This window comes from Cariama cristata, unplaced genomic scaffold (assembly GCF_000690535.1).
Source record: "Cariama cristata isolate BGI_N322 unplaced genomic scaffold, ASM69053v1 scaffold9801, whole genome shotgun sequence".
In the NCBI taxonomy this organism is placed as follows: Eukaryota; Metazoa; Chordata; class Aves; order Cariamiformes; family Cariamidae; genus Cariama; species Cariama cristata.
In genome coordinates, this window is record NW_009598708.1 from 1 (window position 1) to 23,784 (window position 23,784).

General features: G+C 40.6%; 1 protein-coding gene across 1 annotated transcript; it reads right to left on the minus strand.

The window, feature by feature from the left end:
* Nucleotides 1–9,284: 9,284 nt before the first annotated feature.
* TMEM192 (transmembrane protein 192) lies at nt 9,285–23,275 on the minus strand (the record flags this gene model as incomplete). Its single annotated transcript, XM_009709403.1, has 5 exons — nt 9,285–9,634; nt 11,999–12,101; nt 16,394–16,528; nt 18,683–18,947; nt 23,129–23,275. Coding segments are annotated over 5 exons (774 nt in total), but the record flags the coding sequence as incomplete, so codon positions are not given.
* Nucleotides 23,276–23,784: the final 509 nt, after the last annotated feature.

A 23,784-nucleotide genomic window follows, 5' to 3' on the forward strand; every position in this document is an offset into this window, starting at 1 on the left:
CCGGCACGGCTGCTCCCACCGGCGCTGCATGCCGCTCCACTCCAGGGTGCCTTTCCCCTGAACCCCCGGTGGAGTCGTGGGCGAGGTAACCCACTCGTGTCGGCTCACGACGCCCAGGCGGGCGCGGTTCTTCCCGCCGCCGCCGCCTCCCTGTGAGGTTTCTCCAGAGACACCGCGCCTCAGCGCGCTTTCTCCGCTACAAGCGCGTTTCCTAACACACACCCGCGTTTCGGACCAGTTTTAAGAGGCATTTGGCGAAGCAAACCAACCCACGGGTGTGATTTCACCTGGTCTCCGTGGGTTTGTTTTAAAAAAAATAGGGTTTTGGACAGGTGGGACGCCCCCGCCCCCGCGTTACCAGCCCACCGCTTCCCGCGCAAACGCCTCCGCTGAGGCAAATAACGGAATCCCGTAAGCGGGACGAACTACCGCCCTACAAAACGCTTAAGACTACTGAGAGGTAAACAATAATAACGGGTGTAAAGGCGCACAAAAAGCGGTCGGCGAAAAGGATGCTCCGGGACTTCAAGCACTGACACTTCTTTCGTCTGGAGCGCAGGGCAGAGTCACCTCACCCCGCCCGTCAGTGACATGAAGGTAGGAGCATGTACCCACTTCAAAGGGGGCTGTAATTCTTCCGTCATTGTCAGCGAAAGACTTTGAGCTCCTGGGATGAAAGGCTATGCAAGTGCAAAACATTAATGCTTTATAGCTGATGGGGGCATATACATTCCAATACTAAGTGACTGCCGAAGCACACAGGTAGCATATGCAAATAGGGTAGGCATCAAAAGGAAACCAAGCGCTTCTTGCAATTTAAGAATGAATAAAACATGCAGTCGGTAGTTTTGCATCGTCTAAACTCATTATATATTAAAATAACATTGTAGCTCCAGGCACGATGGCATCGTAAGTAAACGATGGCAGAACCTGGATGCAGGACGTTTCAATTTACTAAGCGGACCAAAGTCAGACTTGTAACAACTCTATAGATGCATAAACTGCCATGGTGGAAAGAGCCTACACCGCTCCCGAAACCGCCATGCTAAAAGGTACCATTCCACTCTGTGGGGCTGGCCCGTAAACATGTGGCATGTGCATATGGGATGGTAAACTGGGAAGTTTGTGAGGCTGAAAAAAAAGATTGCCCTATCTTAAATTTAATCTCGGGACTGCAGACTGAGTGGCAGAATTGAGCTGCAAGTAGAAAGAGGGACATGCCAGAAGGATGCTTTACTGCTGAATGCCATGTCTCCTCACTGCCTTCTACAAGAGACAGAATAAACGAGGTTCCCTCATCAGTTTAAGCATAAACCTAAAAAGATAAGCAATCAGATCAATTCACTCAGTATGCAGAGATGTGAGTGTCAGGGACAGTGGAATTTAGGCCCAGAGACTTCTTGAATCGATTCTGAATGGCTTGCTTCAGTTCCTAAGAAAAGTAAATTTAACCCCCCTTCTTCCAGTTCAGATCCATATTCTAGAGATTAGTCTGTGCAGAAAGCATCTACATTTTCTCTAATGTGCTCTGAAACAGTATATAATGCATTTTGTTTGAGAGTGCAGTAGCTGCGTGATACATGTGCACTTACACTGAAATTATTTTCCCTGTAGAGTATCAAGATAAAAGGTATTTTCAGTGTTATCTCCTTTTCTGTGGGGAGCCGATTTCTTGTAACGAAAGTCAATGACAAAGCAGAACGGTGTACTTACGAATTAATCATACATTTTGTAGGCATATAGCTAATGATAATTCTGCTTTATAAAGGTGTTTAGAAATCCATAAAGCTTGACTGGAGAGTAAGGGGTGACCGGCACCTGAACTAACTCTCTTAACTCCAGTCATCATTGTGGGTGCTCAGCTCCTTTATCTTAAGTAGGATTTACCATCTACGTTTACATTCCCTTCCAGTTTTAGTCCTAAATCAGCAAATATTTACATGCCTGGGTAACTTGACTCACATGAGTAATCTTACTGATCTCAATGGAGTTGTACATATGGATAAAGCTATTTGCAGATGCAAACAGGATGGACCCTTAAGCCTGAATTTCAACAGGTGGTTGGAAACTGGGATGAGCCTCTCTTATTCGCAACAACATTTGAAATGTCAAGAGGATTGAACTTGATTTTTCATCAGTTACACAGACAAAACATGGGACAAAAAAAAAAGGACGAAAATCTTCTATTAGAAGCCTTCTAGCTTTTGCCTTTATGATTGTTTTTTTTCTTAACCTTTTTAGCTGGAATTTCCAAATTAAGAAACATTACCCCAAATTGCAACCACATATTTCATAAATAATACGTCCTATTTTGTGTGAGACATTAGACTACTAAATCTCTCATTAATGGCTATTTATCTCCTTTTTTCCCCCCCCCCAGCAATTTCATAATGGGCTTTTCAGTGTTTTAAAGGAGCAACTAAACTCATAGAGAAGTTTGTCAGAAGTCCGGCTGGAGAACGGCTGACTTGATAGAGCCACCGCAGCCCCATCCTCGGCAGTCCTGTCTGTCACATTGTGCAGGACCTGGACAAAGGGGGGGGTAAGAAACAAGAGGGTGGGTGATAGGAGGATGTACATGAAACTCATCTGGTTGAACCATTCCATATAGATTCTTTGGCTCTCATAACGACTAGTGAAAGTTAAAAGACCAAATCAAACATCAGGTACCTGAGATGGATTTCCAGTGGCATTAAGAAGGATCTGTCCAAGGGGACTCTTCATGGTCTGTACTGTTCAGATAGAGCAATTGGACGTGCCGTGGACTACTCGATTCGCGCTGTGTGTAGGGCAGTATTTGGGGTGAAATCATGTCAGACTCCAGCACAGAACTGTGAAAGTCCATTTTTTGTTTATATTTTTATATAATAATAATATATACCTGTATGTTTTAACACCTAACATTACATCTTTATGGAATTGCCTTAATAATAACGTAGAATAGCACTGAAGTCAGCACCACACTAGTCCTACTGGCTTCATGTATAGTAAGCATAGTAAGAGTCTACAATATAAGAAAGCAAAGAGAATATTATCCCTCGTTCTATAGACAGAGAACTGAAGCACACAGAGATAAGAGCTTAGCCAAGGGTCATGCAGAACTGATAACTCGGATCTCAAGTCAGGCCTTAAGGTCAAGCCCATCCTCCTGTCTAATGAGCTGTTGCTGCAAAGCCTATCATTTGTTTTCTTAAACTGGGCTGCCAAACCAGACAGCTAAAACATACTTGAAAATTCAGTACTCAAGAACTATTTGCTTAATAGTAGTCTTCCGAAAATACCCGCTACAGGATTATAAATAGAGCATAAAAATAGACCATTGAAAAGAAACCTTTGTTTGGTCAACCCCAGTGTTGCGTAGTACCTTGTTCCTGTAATTTAAATGAATGGGATATTTGGAACACGGCACTACAATGAATGAGAACTTCAAAACAGAAAACAGGCTGTTTTTTCAGCACTGGAGGTCAGGAATACATTGAGCTTCCATTTTACATTTTATTTTTAAAAATATATGTTTCACATCTTCTCTTGATATCAGCAGAAATTATAAACCTACATGTAAAGGAAAACATGGTAGCCCGTTCATTAGCAGAACTAAAAGAAACCTGAAAATAAGTCACACCCAGATTTTTAAGTCATTGCACTAGACTTGAAATGTCAACAGTTTTTGTAAATTGTATAAAGATGAGTGAAGATCAGCAGTGTCATGGTTTAGAATATTAGTATTAGAATTTTGTATAGCAACACATAGTTTCTAATAAGTGAAAGAACAGCTATCAAGAGAACTGGTTAGCTGAACCTTTCTAATCAGTGTCTATATGTAAGCCCTCATCTCTAAGAACTTGAAACCTTCATCAGATTCATACCAGCAGAGCTTAACAGGAGTTTCAAATTGCCTATATGGAAAAAAAAATTAAAATTTCACATCACACCCCACTCTGGAGTTTTGGAAAGTGATCATAAAAGGATGGTCAAACTTGTCTATACCAACAAACAGCCCTGCAGGTAAACCTTTGGAGTTTTGAAAAAAAAAAAAAAAAAGCAGTTTTCCAAAATTAGAAGCATACTACCACTAATTTTAATTTTTAATTATTTATTTAACTTTGCCTTCGTATGTATCCATGGCTATCTCTCTTTAGAAGTACAGGTCAAGAGTATGGGAAAGCAAGAAACGTGAAGAGTTAACTATTTAACTGTTATGTGTTACAAATGAGTATATGGATTTAGTGTGGCACTGGATATTTTATATAACCATAATTATTCAATTAACTTTGATAAAATAGTAAGAAAAACATAATGTATCTATCAGAGAGCTATATATGCATGTTCCTTTACAGATGTAAAAATAAATAAAAGTACCAAAGCGCCCTAGGAGGCCCATTGTCAGTCTACAAAATTACTGTAAATTTCTGTTCTTTTTAGACAGGCTGATACCATAAAATCCTCTTTGAAAAAATGCATGGATTGTGAGCTTTGATAGTTATGCTTATCAACTAGCTGGTTAATTGTATATTTTGTAAAAAGATAGTATGCACTTCAAATAACAGCATCTCATTTTAAATAAACTTTGTACGCTTTTCAAAATGTATGTTCTTCAGCTGTCAAAGGCAATGCATCTAAAGAAAGGGGAGAATTTGTCTAGTTTCCCTGCAGATTCATATGGAATCGGTGTGTAAAAATGTCTGACACAAATAAGTAGTATTTATTCGTGGAAACATATTTCTGACATTTTCTATCTTTCTAAAAATACGAAATTCTGACAAAAGCCATATGGAAAGAATTTAGTTTAAAACTACTGGTTGGTATAATCCCAGCATGCTGTAACATGACATCATGCTACTACGCTAGGATTACAGCAGAACCCAGACTATGCGTTGTCTTTGTGCCTAGAATAAGCAAGATTCTTAATTAGCTCAAGAGTGTGAAATCTTGAAATCTGGATCTTCTCAGAAATGAAAGAAAGTGGCCTTATTCCAGGACAAAAAAAAAAAGAAGCTCAGAAGCAGTTGGAAGCATAGCAGAAGCGAAAGTGTGCGGTAACTTCTCCTATTAAAGGATGGATACTGGAAACAAATTTCTAGGTGCTAGATGTCTTGCACAGTAGAACTAGAGAGCCAAGGGATGCTACTACAGCACAACTTCGGTGGGAGCAGGGCTTCAAACGACATGGTTCTCCCCTGAGCTGGACTTGCCTTGGACTTTGTTGAAACTACCCATTTTCATTTGATTGGCACAACATTAAGGATCATCTGGTAAAAATAGTTTTGCATGATAACAGTGTAATGATGTAAAGAAATACGAAGCAATTTGCACACAGTGCTACAACAGCCCGATTGCCTGAACTCTCCCTGTAGGAGCAGACGTTTAAAGGAAGTTTGTACACATACAAATCGCTGTGTATTGAAAAATCAGAATTGATGTTTGCGTGGATGCAATCTAACAATCACAACTTGATCCAAAGGTAGATTCAGACCTTGAACTCTGAAAGGCAAAATGTGAGGTGCTGAAACTTAGAACCAATGCCTTGTCTTGTAGGTAAATTGTGCGGTAAAAATTTCAATTTTATTTGAAAGTTGGCTTCATTAAGTCTTTTAAATTATATTGGCTATTTTAGAGTGAAATACAAAATGATGTAACAGCAGGTCAACAGGAAATAGAAGTAAATGTAAGCCTATGGTGAGAAACAGCAGATTAGTGTGTTCCCAAAGGAGAACAAACAATTCACCTCTTCCCTTTCCAGCATGGAAAAAAGGAAATTATGGAAGAATAAAGACTGGAAATATTTCCCTTACGCCACATACATGTGCTATAAATATCTTGGTGTCCGTACACACAAAGCCAAGTTTTGCTAAGGGTCCCATAAGATTTACATCAACATCCAGGAGGAGAAGCATTAGCATGGTAAATAAGTTTCAAGTGTTTGACTATTATCAGACAAGTACAATTAGCATACTGATCTCTCCCTACTGTGATGGCCTTTATCTTTCCTGCAGGTGATCTGCTACAAAATATTTGTGCCAAGGGAGAAACACTCCAACAGCACAACCCGTGTCTTTAGTTCACAGTAATGCCTGAAAGCCTGACTCGTTCCAACGCTGAGGATGCTTTTTTGTGTCTCTTGAGTTACCTTAAGGTTAGATTGTTGTCTGCCCAAGTGCCTTTGGTCCTCAGTACAACTTTTTAAAATTAAGAATGACCTTCAGTGGGGCAAGCCGGCTCTTAACTGCATATTGGTGTAGAACCTTAAAGCACAAAATGCCTGTTAAAATCTTCTACGATCAGTGATTTCCTTTGCAAAGCAAAATACAAAAGTGTTTATATAGGATTTCCACTATGAGCTAATCAGAAAGACAAAACACAAATACTGACTGAGAGTTTTTTCCCTTCTATATCGTGTGCATTCACAAGCGATCATCACAATGTCTTTTCTTTCATGTGTAGAAAATATTTAGCGTATTTCATCTAGAAATTATTAAAAACCCCCAGTGTGAACTTATTTTTGGACAACCCTGAGTCTTTTATGTTTCTTAGGTGGTATGAAACACTTGTTTTCCCAAACCTGAAAAACCATATACAACCTTTTTGGTGTTTTTTGGTTTTGTTTTTCTTTTGGTTTTTGGGTTTTTTTGTTTTGTTTTTTTTTTAATAGAAACAAGAAGGTATTGGAGTACAACTGAATAGTAATAGAAACAAAAAATAGAGTATGCTTTTTAAATGTACACATATTAGGAAACATTCCTTCCTTTTCATTATCTTCTTGCTGGTCCCGTTGCAGTCCACTAGATTTTACCAACTTAAGACCATGGACCTGCAAATACTTCTGCATTTCAGCACCATCAATATCTTCAGCTGTTCTGATTGACATCATTCACCTACGCACAGGTTTGCCACACCATGCCCAAGAAGGGCTGCATTGGTGGTTTGCAAAGCGCTGCTCTGCAGCAGAGCACGTCCAAGCCACCATGTTCACAAGGCAATACTTTTTTTTTTTTTCCCCTGAAACTTGAACCTGACACTTTACTGCTGACTGAGTGTGCAGCACATTATGGATTTTACTTTGGAGTAAGAGCCAGCCCGTGATTAGGTGCTGATGCTGCAGGGACCATCACCCCAGCTGCAGCACTGGGGATGGACCACGGGTTGCTCTGAAGCTGGTCAGCCAGCCTTACCCACCACAATGCTGGCACCGAGGGAGAGGTTTCCAATAAGCAAGATGCAGCATAACCAGAAAAATTAGGACTCTGCCTCTAATTCCAGAGCTGCAGCATGCCAGACACAGCCAGGCCACAGCCTAGCTTTCGCTTGCACAACCACCACCACCATTTCCCCCTTTCACATTGCATTCTAAGCACCAGCTTGCCCATCGAGTCTCCCTGACCAGCTCTACCACCACCCGCTGAGAAAACCAGATACAGTGGGGGTGTAATAAAGATATAAAAATGGGGAGTGGTTGTTGCAAGTGGTTAATCAGTTGTGTACTTAGCAAGAGCTATGCATTACAAAAGGCAGATGTGTGTGCTCACACATGGCAGCCTGCCCTTTGCTTTCCAGCTGCCCTGTTCCATGGAAAGCAATACTGCTGGTTAATCCAAGTTTTATCTGAAGTGTTCACAGAGGAGGAGGGTACGAGCAATGCCCTCCAAAATACAGTAAAGTTGTTCTCCTATGCTATGCAGCCTACTCCTTTATGTTAGAGAGAAACAGGAATAGCAGGGAAAGTCTGAAGTGTGATGGAAAAACATTACCCAGGGGATAGAATAAAACTAAACTTAGGAAACTAAACTTAAAGCTTTGAAATGACTGCACAGCTATCCATGTCATAACAGTTTTTGGCTCGTTTTGAGTGCTCAGAACTGTGCTGTGAGAACTTCAGCATAACAGACAAATTTGCAGACATTGCTCATTGGAACAGTCTTCACCAGCTGTACATGAGCTTAGAAATGACAGAAATCACTTTTCCTTAGTTGCATTTATTGTGCATGAACTTCAGTCACATTTTACTGCTTTTCATAGAAATTATATACATTGATTACACAACCACATCAAAACCTGAGTTCTAAAACCAAACACATTTGTATTCCTTACATGCATACTATAAAATCCTGGCTGCATTTTCAAGAGAACAGTCTCATGTTGGATAGCAGCAAAACCTCCAGTATTTATTGTTTTCCTTTAAATGAGACAATCCCCACGTTTGTGGCACACTAAACAGTTCAGTTATTTCTAAAGTTGGGCCCTAGGACCAAACCAGGATGGATGACTTCTCTTTTGTTTTTCTTCTATTCAACTATAAGACCACTCCTCATGAGATCCTTCTTCCCAGTTTTGACTAGTGATTACCCTGTCCCCAGAGGGATTGGCTTCTAAAATGTCGGTCTACTCTGGTAGACAAAGTAGTACCGAGAACAGAATGGTTCTTTCACCAGCCTTCCCAAGAAACCCATGAAACAGAACCAAATATTCATGTTTCCCCAAATTCTAGAAGACCTTCCTGTCTTCTGCTGCTTTTCACCTCCCCACAAACACCACTTGAGCTTGTGAATCAAGATGCTGACTTTTTTTTTTTGAAGAGTCCAAGTAAAGAGCAAGGGTGCATCTAACTGATGCATCTCTAACAGGATCTTTGAACCCATTCAACACAAGTTAGTTACTAGGTCAATGAAAAAAGCTTACTCCCAAGTATTTTTGTAGTAAGTTAGTTCAGTTGGCAGAGTAGGAATCTTGTTGATTATTAGCTGAGAGATTCCTAGTAAGGGGAAAGTCATCAGCCATGAAGATCCCTCTCACAGGTTTTAAAACCAGAATTCCTAACAACTGCTCAAATTGGTTACCGTGGCATTGCTTTCTACCACACACTTAGGTGTGAGATTTGCCATTCTAGGCACCCACCGCCTTTTTTTTTTAAAATCCTAAATTGGATGTCAAATTTCCCCACTGGCACAGGCAACAGTTTCATTCCTTTCCTTGACAAAAGAGAAAAGACAACCGCTCTAGAAAGCATCTGCCTACTTTGTATAGGATTACTGAAGTATACCACCCAGTGTTACTGGGAATAATGGGACTGAGCAACAGAACACATTTAGTCTCAGCTTCAGCGCTAGAAACTGAAAGGACATCCTTCACAAAGTCAGGTTTTTCTGGAGAACAAATTTGTATTCTAGAAATATAAAATACTTTGGTAGCTTGAAGCTTAAAGGTTACAGCAGTACAAAATAATAGCAACAACTGAACAAAGTTAAACCATTACCTCAGGTCCAACTTTAACCTACCAGGAATTAAAAAAAAAAATCCTTGAAGCTCCAGAACTTTTCTTCAGAACTGATGATCTGAAGAGAGCCAGAGCATCCAGTTGTAACAGTTCTATAGTGTATGCAGAGCTCATCCTTCCAGTTTAACTTCTATTTCAAAATGTGAAAGATGATTGAAGAAGAGTCATCTGTACAAATCAGTCTGGATACTGCATCTCCTCGTGTTCCCTCCAGAGCTCCAGCAGCAGTTTTCCAAGTGCTGTCAAGTTTTGATTTGCTGAGATGTTAGTGCCAGTAGTCTCTTGCTGAGCAGTGCATTGTGTCGCTGAAGATATTCTATTACGTCTCCTTGCTTCTCAACTATCTCTTCTAAACTTGAATTTTCCCTTGAAATAACAAAAGTGAATGTGGGTTTCAAGCAGCAGCAGCAGCTTTCTCACATACAAAGTGTCAGAGCTAATTAACAAATACTTAAACAAGTTGCTTCCTTCAGTTTTACTTTTGTTGATCTCAACTAACTTTTGAGTGAGGAGGCCACCTACAACACCTTTATGTTTAACCTCCATTCTGCATGAGAAAGCAAGAAGAGAAAAAAGTTTGGCTAAACTTCATGCCATGTATACATAATCGAGTTACCTATTTCCTACTAGACAGCTACAGAAAAGTTGTAGTAGTACGAGGGTTGAACAAACTTACAAGTTAGTGCTCCAGGCAACATGCTAGAATTGTACCAAGAAATCCATGGCACCTTTTCCAAATACATTAGAAAGCTTATTTTAAGCAGGTTTAGTATTTTTATTCAGCTGTGGGAATCAGAAGCTGGTTTAAGACAGAAACTTCTTGATTAACCTGCAGCAGCATACATGATATACTACTACATACAGTGATACTATCTGTCACAATACAGTAACAGCATCAGCACCGAAGAGTTGTGAACTACAGCCTCATCTACAGCTACTCTCCCACTTTAAATACCTCCAGCTTCAGCCATCCTTAATTTTAACATTGCAGCATTACTATACTAGTTAAGTAAACCAAGTTCAATTAGAAAAATCTGTAAAAGTACAGAATTTTGTCAAATCTGTAATTAGGAACTTAAGAATACAGCAAGAACAAGTACCAGTGCCTGAGCATATCCCAGTCTTCCCTTGCACATTATTTCTTCCTAGCTGACTTGGGAATCTGCCCCCTTAGTACATGTGTGAGCACCTTGGAGCTTAGAAAGTTGCTCCTCAGCCTTGCAGCATTTTGTGGAGGAATATTTCATAGTTCTTAGGAAGTGCTGAGGAAGATAGCTAGAGTGGGGAAAAAAGCTTAGGTCCAACTAAAAACATACTGTAGTTAAACTGGGAAAAATAAAGAAAACAAATTTTACAGACAGAAAGCTTGCAACCTTAACCAGTAGTCTGCGCTACCAACTTAAAGCACCAGAAGAGGTCCTGATCAGTAGCTTAGGTTTCAGAGGTCATAATAGTCAAAAAACATTCTTACAACCAGGGTCAACCGAAGGGCTGACAGGATTCACTTTTCAATAGACCTTCACTCTCAAGGGAAATAGAGTCAGAGCTGTATAGAGCTGAATTAAAGTAACTGTTCCACAGTTAGTTCTCACAGGAAGTTCACACTCTTCAATTAAAAATAATGAGTCTTTTCTTCAGCTGGTCATTGTTGCAGACTTGTTCCCTTGGCATTTGAGAATTTCTCAGGGGAGAAGCCGAATGAGAAAGGAATGAGGTCCACCATGCATTCACCATGGTGTTCATATCAAGATGGAAGTCAGACATTGTAGCAAAATTCAAGACAACTCTAAATGCCTCCTGTATCCTGGACATCCACTTCCAAGTGCCATAAAAGCGTGTGCATGCTGCATTTGTGACACCAGGGGAAGTGCCCAAGTATTAGTGAAGAGCTGAAGCGCAGAGATGGCTAAGGCACACATACCAAAGCAAGTCATACTGTATTAGAAAATTTTTAGGTAAATTCTTATATGGAAATCCATGTTAGTTTTGATGACTGGGTTTTGCCACGTCATACTAGACTCATTTCAGCAAGTGGAAGATGTTCAAGCAGTTGGAAGGTACAGAGGACAAACAAGCAATAAGTCTCGGTGCTTGTGAGGTTAATGGTGGATAGCTTCTCTGTCTCACTGAGACCTTCCTTACCTCTTAAGTGCCCCACCGACCTTTAAAGTTCCTTCCCAAACTGGAAATATATTCCAAATCCCTTGCTAGAATCTCATGTCCAACTGCTGGCAGAGAACCAAGCTGCCAAGTTTTCTTCTTCCTCTATCAACTGCCCGCAACACGTTTCCCTCCCCAAAAGAGCTGGTTGAAGAAGCTAGGCTTCTGTAGGCATACTTTACGTAACTGTGTAAGGCACCAGTATCTGTCCTCAAACTCCCCTATAAGTCAACTAAACCAGATTAAGCAGTTATTTATAGCACACAAAAGATTCATGCAGCCAGCCATAAATGGTCAAATCACTTCCGTCCTCATGTTTGAGGATTTCTGCCTCGTAAAAAATTGCCATTCCTACATAGAAACGACAAGACTCTGCTGCTTCTCATCTGTGCATGTAAAATGGCAGCCTTAAGCATATAGTTTTCCTTCAGAACTATTATTCGCACCTCTGCTTTGGTTGACAAATGTAAGACTATACCTAAGTCTACAGAAAGTAATGCAATTACATTAGTCAGAGTTACCTATATACCACGGCTGAACACAGTACCAGATTAATACCAAAAATCTTACCTGAATCCAATTTCTGAGGTAATGTGACTAGGGTAGGCATACATCTTTTCTTCTTCAATTATGTCAGGTCTTGGCTTCGCACGATTGAAGTTGCTTATTTTCACTGCAATAAAGTTTTATATATTAGTTGGAAAGCAACCAAAAAAGGAAAAGCTTTATCACCAGGCTCCAAGTTAAAAACAAAAAAAAGTCTGTAACAGATGGTTATAAGACTGCATTAGGATAGGAGATGCAAAGACAGTAAGGGAAGCTGGGGAGTAAGGAAAGAAAAAGCAGAATCTCTCTGCTCATCTCTGGCATGGCTTTGATTATAAGTTAGTGGTGGTTTGGTGGGGTGTTTTTGTTTGTTTTACCTCGGCCCTGCTGCCTAAAAGACCCCAGTGAAGTGAAGACCTGAGTGGGGAAGCTTAAACATACTGCTTAACATCTGCAAAGTTTAATCTGTCACCTAAGAGAGGTGTTTGAGAGAGTACTGAGAGTCAGTCTTCAAATTCAGGCCATAAATTAAACAACATGCCCTAAAAAAAAAGTTGTAAAAAGTTTTGATACTACTATCTAGGTCACAACTTCTAACTAAAACTCTTTGAGCAATACTGTTTTAACTAGGCTGCCTGCAATGAAGCAGCAGCTTTGCCTGCCTGCTCTAAAACTAGGGCAGACTTGTTTCAGAAAGCCATGAAGTATTCAAACCAGAGCAGCTCCGTGCTCAGCTTCACACTGTGAACCTGCAATGTTGGATATCAGAACCAGAAGTCGTTGCTGGGCACCTCTGAATAAAGTTTAAAACTAAATCGAACAGATGAGGAACGGGGATGGGTGGGAGTGGGAAAAGCTGTAGGCACCCTCTGCATTATTTCTGGGAAGCAAGCTGAAAAATACTTGAAGCCATTCAATATCAGATCCTGATTCAGGAATGGACTGAGAGATCTGAATATGTATTCAGGACTCCGCTGGTAGGGCTGCTTATGAGGCAATACATCCAATACCTCTAAAAACACTACAGTCTGACTCTGAGAAATCCACACTACTGCAGCAGAAAAAGACTGTCCTTATAAGTCAATAATGTGATGGCATTTATTACAGGCCACCCTGCTAAAACGATGCTAAGACACTCCAGAGATTAACTACCAGTTAGGCTCAAAGGTTAGTTATTTCTGTGATAGTATTCCTCTACAAATAAAGCCATGAGGGAATGGATGTGGAATTCGCAACACACACAGTTTGTGGGAATGTTAGCCTTTCATTCAAGTGATATTAGAAGTATGTAAGGAAGTCATTAAATACATATATTTAGTAAACCTTTTAAAGCTTGACTCCCTATCCTATCAATAACAAGCTTACAACAGTAAGCTGACATTTAGAGCTGTCTATATCATACTTCATTCCATGCACATTTATCTCACTTGAATGATTTATGTCAAGTCTGTTATATGTCACTCACAGCAATTCCTTGCAGATTCTGAATCTCTGCATCCTACAGCTACATATATATACACACTGCTGAATGGAGATAGTTTCAAGAAAGATACTAGTATTTCATAGGACATTGGGCATCACAGAACTCACAAAATAGCTCCCACAAGCAAGAAGACGTATCTAGAATTACAATCAGGTATTCCACACCATCACTTTCATGAGGCAGTAATATTTACATGAAAAGCAGTCAGGTACATGAACCTTCTACAGATAACTACTAGAATGAGGCATAAGTGCTTAAGAAATTATTCCACCCTGGAGAAACAATATATGAACTGATGCCACCTTCCTTCAAAGTTCAGGAATAATATACTAACACAAGGGTTGATCACGAGCTGGTAGTGTAAAGTGACTTTAATCTCCCCACTGTTGCTCAGCTACGTTAGCTGATACTATCTTACTAGTAAGTGCTATCTGTTAGGTGCTTGCCTTGGACAGGGGCACTCCAACATTGCCCTTACAACTATCCTACTAAAGAAGCTTCATGCTTCTATCCAGTCACATACTCTGCTCTGTTTGAGAGGAAAAAAATTATCCGAGTGTCACTATTACTACAGATAGTCAGGCTATTTCCAAAACTGGTCAAATACATTTGTTTTGCTTCAGTAGAGCTTTAGTTTGATGCTTAAAGCGTTAAAAAAACAACTTAAAAACCACCACTACACACAAGCGCAGTCTCTTAACCTACCTCAACATGTATCGGGTTGGAAAACAAGTTGCACTACCCACTGGAAAAGGCAAGTTAGGGCGACTGGACATCTTCCTCATCTTGAGGCAAGTGTTAAGTTACATAAAAATTAACCCTAGTTTTGCAGACTAAGCTTTAGAGAAGGAAGCTTAGACCGTCGTTCTGGGGCTGCTGAGGAAATACGGGAGCTGCTGCCACAAGGCACTGCCTTACTCCTTCCTAGCAAGGCAGCTCTGCCCTTCCTTCACCTTGGTTCCAGCACTCCCCGGACCCTTCTTCAAGCCTCCTTCAGCTGGAAAGCAAAACATCACACCCTGCAATTTCCTAGTGTAAGGTGGGTAATGGATTTGATGGGCACAGGAGCTGGCTCAGCACAAGCTAGGAAACAAGAGCTTTTTGGTGACAAATAAGCAGAAAGATGGTTTATAGTTTGAGAGCTCTTACAGAAGTCCAGGCTCACACCTTACTACTATCAAGGTCAGCTTTCTGGCAGTTGCTTATCCTTTTCTGCCAGGACGAGACACACAATGTAGCCCTCCGAGCTCCAAGAGCCCTCAGGGCAAGAAATAGCATTTCACTGGAATTCCTGATGTTCTATTAAAGTTTTGCAATTTATCTCTTATTTCCCCAAGTTTCCCAAGAAAGTAAGTACGCATATGCAAAGAAGGGATGATCTCCAGCATTCTTGGAATAGCTCTCTGGGACCACCATGCTGCATTCCCTCATCATTGCCTTTTATTCCTTCCAAGGACAGTTAGTCTACCTAAGCCACGCTGGTTTGTTCAGGGGAAAGCCTGACAAGCCTACAGCATTCAGGCCTCCGCACAGTTGGAAGAGGAGGTAGTTTAGAGCTAGGACCTTATTTCTTGTTGCGTTTTGATTTCAGTGTTGTTGCAGGAAAGTCAAGAATAGATTTTATTTCCTAGACAACCAAGCTACCTGGCAGGATTTCTGCATCATTGTATTAGTGAGAACACACCCAAGTTTTCTTGCCCTAAAGAACAGACATTCTAGATTAATTACTAATTACGAAATCACAAAAGAAGTCAGATTAATACAAATACTGACCACCATAGAAATGGCTTTTACTTTAAGCTTCATGCAGTCCTGAAGGAGGTTTTTCCTCTCTCCTTCCTCCTGTTTGATTAGAAGTCAGGAACAAACTCAGTTTCATCCACTGGTTTTGTTCCCCCTGCTCCACCCCCAGAGAAACCAGCACTACTGAGGCTACTTAGCCAAGGTGTTACATCTCCTTGTTTGTAGCTGTAAATAATCAGAAAGCAGCACCTCAGAAGCAGGAGTATAAGCTATCTACCTCAAGAGCATGAACTACATGTTATTTAAACAGCCATGGACTTCACAGTAAACATCTATCTTCAGGCAACAAAAATTGTTTTTTTAAATGTCTTGTACCTTTTCAGTGTTTTTTTCCTCCAACTCAGTTATTTTTATTTGAGTTAATGCAAGCCACAAACCCAAACAGTTTAAGATAAGATCAGAAGAAACTATTTGGTTCAAGCATTTATTAATCAACATTTTAGATAGTTCTGCAACAGTTTAATGGAAAGAAGTTTATCAAGTCTTGGTAAGTTACACCAAACCTAAAAGCACATAACCTTACAAGCCAACAACAATGCCATACAGGTTTATGAAGCAGTATCTTATTTTAGTATTAGCACAGATTCCAAGAGCCATGATTGTTTTAAACATTCATTAGAGGGAATTTTCCATTTTAGTGAAAGAACAACTGTAACTTTTGGGGTGGGACCAGGTAAAGAGAAAGAGCCCGGAGAGTAAGGCACAATCACACTACCAACTATGCAAGTCCCACATGTAAATCCCAGCAGCCGCTCTGATGAAGCCAGTTGCTCTTTCTGCTTCACAGCTTGTGGTGCACATATTTCAGAACAACACACTGCTAAATAGACAAGCCTGTTCATAGGACCCTTTTGCAACAATTATGCATTTATTGCCACTTCACTGGATCAACAGCTTTGAGGTAACATAGAGCTTTCATCTAGCAGCACTTGGAGACCAAATCAAGGCTGACAACCTTCCCATTTGTCTTGGATTTGCCTTCACTCTCCTTCTACAAGCACAGAATCATTCTGTATTTATGGTTGCAGTTAAATATCTTGGGGTACCTCAAGCAAGCTACTGTGAGGGCAAACAAAACAGTTGAGCAGCAGCTATAAGAAGTCTCACCCAAGAAGGCAAAAGTCACCTCTCACCTGTGTAAATCACTAAGCATGTCAGGGAGCTAATCAGCTCCAGGCCCAGGACTCCCAGGATAAGATACAGGTACACTTTACTGTGATCAGGAAAGGAATGCTGTATTGACAGGATCAAAAGCAGAGCTGCATTACCTAGAAAACAAATGTTATATTTTACAGGTATAACAATTTCATTAGCTGTTGAAAATCATGTAGTACTCTTTCACCCCCCATATCTGCATTAGGCTGCATCATTTAAAAAAAACATTTCGTATCATCCCTGCCTCTTTGGCTAATTTCCTTAACACAGGTGATGCAAGCTTACAACTGCTGGCAGCAAAATGAGGTTTCATTTCAGCATTTGACTGTAATGGTAGAAAATTAAGGTTGTTTTTTTTAATAGATTTTTCTGACTTTGAAACAAGAGTGGGAGAAATGCACTAGAAATACCTAATATTACATGTGTGGGCTTCAACACTTTCTAGCCTTGTTGCTGCTACCCATCCCCAAAACTGCTTGGAGACTGTTCGTTTCTTTCAATTGCCAAGAGGTCACATCAGACAATTCAAAATGAGAGGCTATTTCCTTTAAGTGGTGGATTTGAGTGTATTTAAGTGAGGCTAACAGTAAAAAAATCCAACCAACCTTCCTTTCACAGGGAGATACTTGCCTAGGTTTCCAGTTGCTTAGCTATTATTTCAATACTAGCGACTTACTGAAAGTTTAACTGAAGTGAGCACAATTAGTCAAGGATAGCAAGTGTTGAGTTACAAACATAAGAAACATTTTTAATTCTTTACACACCCCCTTCTCTGATAGAGGTGTGAAATCACATTTCTACAGGAAGGAAAAAGATCATAACCAGTGCCAGGATAAAGCACTAAGTGTGTTAAGACCACTAATGTAGCTGAGGAACCGTACCGTTCTCTTTCATACTGCATTAGGCAACTCAACTATCAGGTTGGAAGTGTCATCAGCAGCAATTAGCATGGCAGAGAGTTGGCAGTAACGGAGTAACCATCTTCTGAACTACCAACTATCTACGTCAGAAGTCTAGAATGCACAACAGATTGCACCCGAACGCTTACACATGCCCAAGAGGTGGGCTCCATCTCAGACTGAAGACAGGGCTAACTACTCCAGATTCCACCGCAATAGGCAGAAATAGATCAGAAGTCTACAGGGCACAACAGATTGCACCCAAACGCTTACACATGCCCAGAATTTGTCTGGCAGGTGAGAGGTGGGCTCCATCTAAGACTGAAGACAAGGCTAACTATTCCAGATTCCACCGCAATAGGCAGAAATAGTCCTTTTACCCTCCTTCGAAACATCCATAAGCCTGCTGTAGCCTGATTTTGTCACCGCGCTCCAAACACATCTTTATCTTCAGAGCTCTATCTAGTGGCCAGAGCCTGAAGTCTGGCACATTCATCTCTTTTAGTGACTGGGTGGAAAGCAAGCTAGGGTTTTATATAAAGCAGAACCATCTAACTTACCAATTCTGGTGAAAAAAGATTTCTCCTCCAGTTATTCAAAAGACTGACAGAAGGGAGATGGGATTATAAGAGGCAAAAATACTGTGAAAGCCACCATTGTTCCCTTTTCCGTGCAAAAAATCCCCTCAAGTCAGGTTAATTTTAGATTTGTTGCAGTTTGTTAGAGAAGCTACACCAGCTAATTGTACCAACACTCCTTTCAGCTTCACTGGCCGGTGATGTAACTTGGAATATCTAGAATTAAACCATTCCCAGACACCACCCTTTATCCATAGGAAGGAGAAAAAGGCAGTCAGAAGTAGAGCTGAGATGTTACACATAGCCCCACTGACAATCAGAAAATTGCTTATTTTACTCATTTCAGACAGCTGTTGAGCAACAGGCAGCTCATCTCTTTCTACACAAATTGCTAAGCTCGAACAGAAAAGAGCAGCGCAATTCCTGGAAGCACTAGCAGTCTCACCACATATCTAACTAGACAAATGAGTCTGCAAATCGAGATCACCAGCAGCCAAACACAGACCTTGCTGGCTGAACATTTTATGACTGAAGACTGGATGTTTTACTCAACCTCATACTTGTGGGCATTTTTCCACTACAAAGAGTTCTTTACAACATGCATCTGGCAGGCCAGAAAGGTCAGGCAGGAGGTCCATCTGACTAAAATAAATACAATTTAGAAATGCTTATAGGCAGTTTCTTTAAGAGTTTATAATACAATACACATTTGTATATAAACTGTTCAGTCTTTTGTGTCATAGTTTAAAGCTTTAGAAGAAAAAAAACAAGAAAACCAAGTTAACTTCACCTGTGGAGTGTATCAGTAGTGGAAGCCTTTTTAGATGTCTCGTTGATCGGTATATTGAGAAGTAACCTCGGCTTCTGACTTTACTGTGGTGGTGCTGGATGTATCGTTCAAAAAAAATATGCAGAATCCACAGAATAACTTTTGCAATGATTATGACAGTCTGCACTTTAAGTGGGTGAGTATAGTTTCCAGGGCACTTGTCCTGATTTGGATTGGGGTAAGAACAAAACATAGCTGCTAAAAACGCTAGAACAACAAAAGCAACCTGGAAGAGAAAGGAAGAGATTTAAAAAAAAACTTAGTCAACATTTAACTAAGAAAAAAGACAGACTTATGTAATTTATTTATTATGCATTACTTTCCAAATTGATTTTATTAGAGTTGAGATAATGTATAAAAGATTAGACACTTACTACAACGACTACATGTCATTCTGGGAACACAGTGATGACCAAAATTGCTAAGCAGTAAGACTGTCCCAGGAAGGCAACCAGTCTCCAGCAGTCCAGAGCTCAGAATCACCACTCTTCCCAGATTTTCCTCTAAAGCAGTTTCACTGTTCCCCAAGTCTCCCCCTTCATAGTGAATTTATCTTATTTCTGGACCCTCTTTACTATGTCTTTTTACTTTAAGGGGAACTCGATTTATACTCCCTCAAAAAAAAGAAATCACAAGTGTAATTGAATGAGGCTAAGATGTTACTGCTCTGCAGGACAGCCTCCTGTCTTATTGGTGCAGCCTACATTTCTTTAATTGACATTTCAAAAGTGAAAATAGACCAGGCTAAGAAGATGTTACTGCTCCGCAGACAGCCTCCTGTCTTATTGGTGCAGCCTACATTTCTTTAATTGACATTTCAAAAGTGAAAATAGACCCTTTGCAGTATCCATTGAAGCTAATCCCCAGGTTATGACATTAGGACACAGTAACTTAAAAGTGATTTATTAACACTGGGTAAGCATCTTTGCCAGTTGGTAAGCATTCTTTAGTATATTTACTATCAGATTTTTCCATTTTGCTCAGAACTTTGTCAGAATGACCAGACTATAGTCAGATAGTATATACTCTTATCCTGGCAGACTAGTGCCATAATGCCATAATTCTTCCTGTCTCCTAGACTTTTCTCCAAGTTTCCAGCATCAGCAATTTTTTGGCCAGCTAGAAGGCACGAGTCTTGGGTGCACATTATCTGTGGTATATGTACACACACAGGGCTTTTTTTTAATCTTTACAGAATGCTTTTGTCATAGAAAATACTCTACTGTTTTCAATCAGTGAACAAGAAAATACGATACTTTCTCATCCTGGTTCATTCTATAGGACAGGAATTTTTAAAAACAGAACTGAAACAAAAACAACCCCCACCAATGCAGAAGTAAATTAAGAGCTTCTACATACAACAAAAAAAACCAATTTGCCTCAAGTCTGCAAAAGTCTAATACCTCTAATATAGTTAGCTTAAAGAAAGTGTCCAATATTCTACATCTCATAACTGATAGAAACAACACATCAGAACTGAAGATGAAAGAAAGTGCCTGATTTTCGTTTGCTAGCTTTTTTCCATACTTAATTCTATGGACATCTAAGAGCCCACTGCTCTCCTCCCACTCCCTTGAACTTATTGTTCATATTTTAGTCATTTCTCAAGCAACTTTCTTCACAGAACGTAACCTTTCAAAACCACTTAATTACTCTTGAACTGCCCTTCGCTTGCTCTGGTTCTGAACAGTCAGGTAATTGAGGAGGGAAGATGGGGGAATAATTTTCACACAATCATCAATACCTAAAAGAGACGTTATACAGGACAGACAAGGTAGAAGGTGGGAGAGAAAAAGGGACTGTGTCCTCTATTATCCATAGGACCATTACTTCAAATGCAAATTAAATCCCAAATTATCCTGAGATGGGTTAAATTGTTAGATTAAGAAGTTAAGAGGGAGGTTTATCAACAAAATATTTGTTTAATCTATTCTTTTCCCACCTCCTTTTCTCACAAAGCTAAGAATAACTCAGCTAGCCCATATTTTATTTGGTCCATTTACTGTTTGGTTTGCCATTTAAAAACACTAACACATCTAGTTTTACCCCCTCCAGGTGTTAGGAAGGTATTTCCGTACAGCAAATGGCTATATCAAACTGGTGCAAGCAGGAGGGGCCCAGCACTGCAGCTCTCCGAACCTATTACAGCAGTGTACATAAGAGGAAACAGGTAGCTGGCATTAAAAATGGCATTTATTCAAGATACTTTGCTTACATTTTAAGGCAGTCCAACAATAGGTGCTTCACCCCAGCACAGGGGATTTTTAGGTACCAAGAGTTATTCTTAGAAAGAGAAATATTAAAGTTCAGCTTGTGTATGTGCATATACAGATGGGATTAAGGAAAGACAGGGTTAATATAAAGGAATTATTTCTAGCCTGTACACTTGACACTGCTCTCCAGAGTCTGCTGACAGGAGAGAGAGAAGCCTGCAGAAAAGCAAGGCTTGGCAAAAAGAAAGTCACTCGAAAACCCAGCCCCACCGCAATCTGGCGTATCCAACCCATACACTCCAGAACTCGGTGTAACTGGGCAGCTGCACCAAAGCAGCCATTCGCTACCTAACTCCATGTCTTGGCACAGGAGGGCGGAGAAAAAACACTCCAAGTGACACACAAATCACTTCAGAGGTGCATTACAACTCTACCGCATAATACTGTGATGGTTTAACTTCTCCAGGATACCTGCCCCTTTGGCAGGCTGTACATCAGACGCCAACCCTGGCGTCTCCACGTTCCACAAGGTTTGTGCACATTTGCAGAAACAGAGGGGAAGGAAACCCCATAACCTTGTTTTCCCCATCCATCTTTTCAGCAAGAGAGACAGCACCATTTCAGGTGGCAATTCTAATGTTGTGTTTCACCAACTGAGAAAGGATACTTCGTTTTGCTCCAAGGACTGACCGGCCACCGCAGCAAGGTCAGCAATAGCAGCAAGACTTTACCTGGAAAAGCATGTGTTGGCAGTCACCTCAGCAGTTTTCTCTCTCTTCACCTCTCCACACTTCTCCCCATTTACAGGGGAGGCGAAGTGGTGGGGACAGAAGAGGCAGCAGTTTCCTACATCTGGGTGACTGACACTTGGCCATATCAGTTACAGTAGCAGACAGCAAGGCCCCCAAGGCTGGGCAGAAGAACGTTTACTGCTCTACTACCAACAGCAGTGTCTACCTTCGCAATGCAAACTTGAAGTGCCGTCCTAATGGGATGGCACCAGAGCTCTTCTGGTAGGGAACAGGAGTAAGGCTGGATACAGTTTCCATCAGGAATTTGGATAGTTTCTTCAGCAGAAGTCTCTTCTAAGTCTACGTGACAGACAGAGGGACATTTCTTGATATTACTAAGAGGCCCACAAAACATTTACTTCTAAAATTAGAAGGCTAGGGCATATTGTTTGAACAGCTTTATGCAGCTGCTCCGAGAGAGCTTAGAGGTTGGCACGTGCTTTTAAAGTTCTGGCAGAGAGTATATTCTGCAGAGCACTGGGCACTGCATTTTTTTGTCTGAGATCAAATGAAGCTCTAAAACAATTAGCAACACATACATGCATGTCCTGTGCATGCTCTGGCTTTATACACACACTACCGTCAGGTCAGTGTCAGTGTCATTATAGAATCATTTAGGTTGGAAAAGACCCTTAAGATCGAGTCCAACTGTTCGCCTAACACCGTCAAGTCCACCACTAAACCATGTCCTTAAGTGCCAGACAAGTATCACTTCAGTTAAACCTTAGGATCAGAACTCTTTACCCTTCCTTCTTCATGTTTCATCTCCACACGCTCACAAGCAACAATAAGCCTCTTCAGCTTATCAAGGATAAACTCAGTACTAGGCAGGAGTCTCTCTACTTCTACCAGCCTCAAAAAGCCTTTCACACTGTTAGGTACAAGATCTGTTCTTTATCTGTGCTTTTCACCCTGGAGCCCCAGAAGTCAGAGTAGGAAGCAACACTTGGATTCCTTTCCCTCTCCATCCGCTACCATGCCAGACCCCCACAGCAAGTCCAACTTGACTTGTTTAGTTACCCTAAGAAATACATTAAGGCTTCCCTCTGAAATTTAAGTTCAGCCTCCAAAAGGCACAGCATCAAAATATCTTAGCCCTCTATCACTAGTATAAGCACTTCTACAGCAGTAATATTATTTTAAAAGGACATTTCCAACAGCATAGGAGAACTTTAAAAGGCTTTTCTTCCTAACAAGATGTCATAGCATGTCAGCACTGACAATCATAATGAGAATGCAGCAAGTATCATACATTTTCAAAAGTCCTTGGCAAATAGGACTCCACTGGTTTGGAAGAACACCGTATGCAAGTCCCAGGAGAATTCCATCCATGTGAACAGTAAGAATTCAGAATACAGACAACAAATTTTTTTAAGAAGCAGCATGATTTCCTTATAACTTACGTGTATTAGCAACAGAAAATTGGCAAGGAGAACTGCTGGGATCGCATGAAATCTTGGCCTCAGTTGAGAATGCAACATATGAGATGAGATAAGCGGTGCATCCAGTAGAGGATCATCTTCCAAACTCTGTGTTATTTCCAAAGAACCCTGGAACAGAAGGGGAGGGCAAAGAGTAATAACAGGTAAGCTCTCAAAGTAAAGTACAAAGTTACAGCAATTTCCTGTTAACAAATCAAGCTTTGGGAAAAAAAGACACCTAGGTTAGTATTTTGAGACAAGCTTTTAAATTCTAAGTAAAATCTTGTCACATCTTTATATGAGAACTCAGACCCTGCGTAATCTGACACTAACCTTCCTCCCAGCATCACACTGAGGCTTCAGGAACTTTAGTCTTTAAGATATAATACCAGTATTTGAGCATCGCTCCTGAGAGATGCCACAAGTATTAGTATGTTTATGTGAAAAGGTGGAAAAAGTGACAGTTTAAGTCCCTCTCACACACTTTATACAGGTACTGCAAAAATCCTTGCTATTCTTGTTTCTGTCCAACTACAGTTGGAGGCAATAACAAAGCTGCGGCATCCCAGTAATAAGTTAAGTGATTCAGCCACTGACACGACAAAACACCTGCAGCAGTAGTTCAAACTGAACCCAGG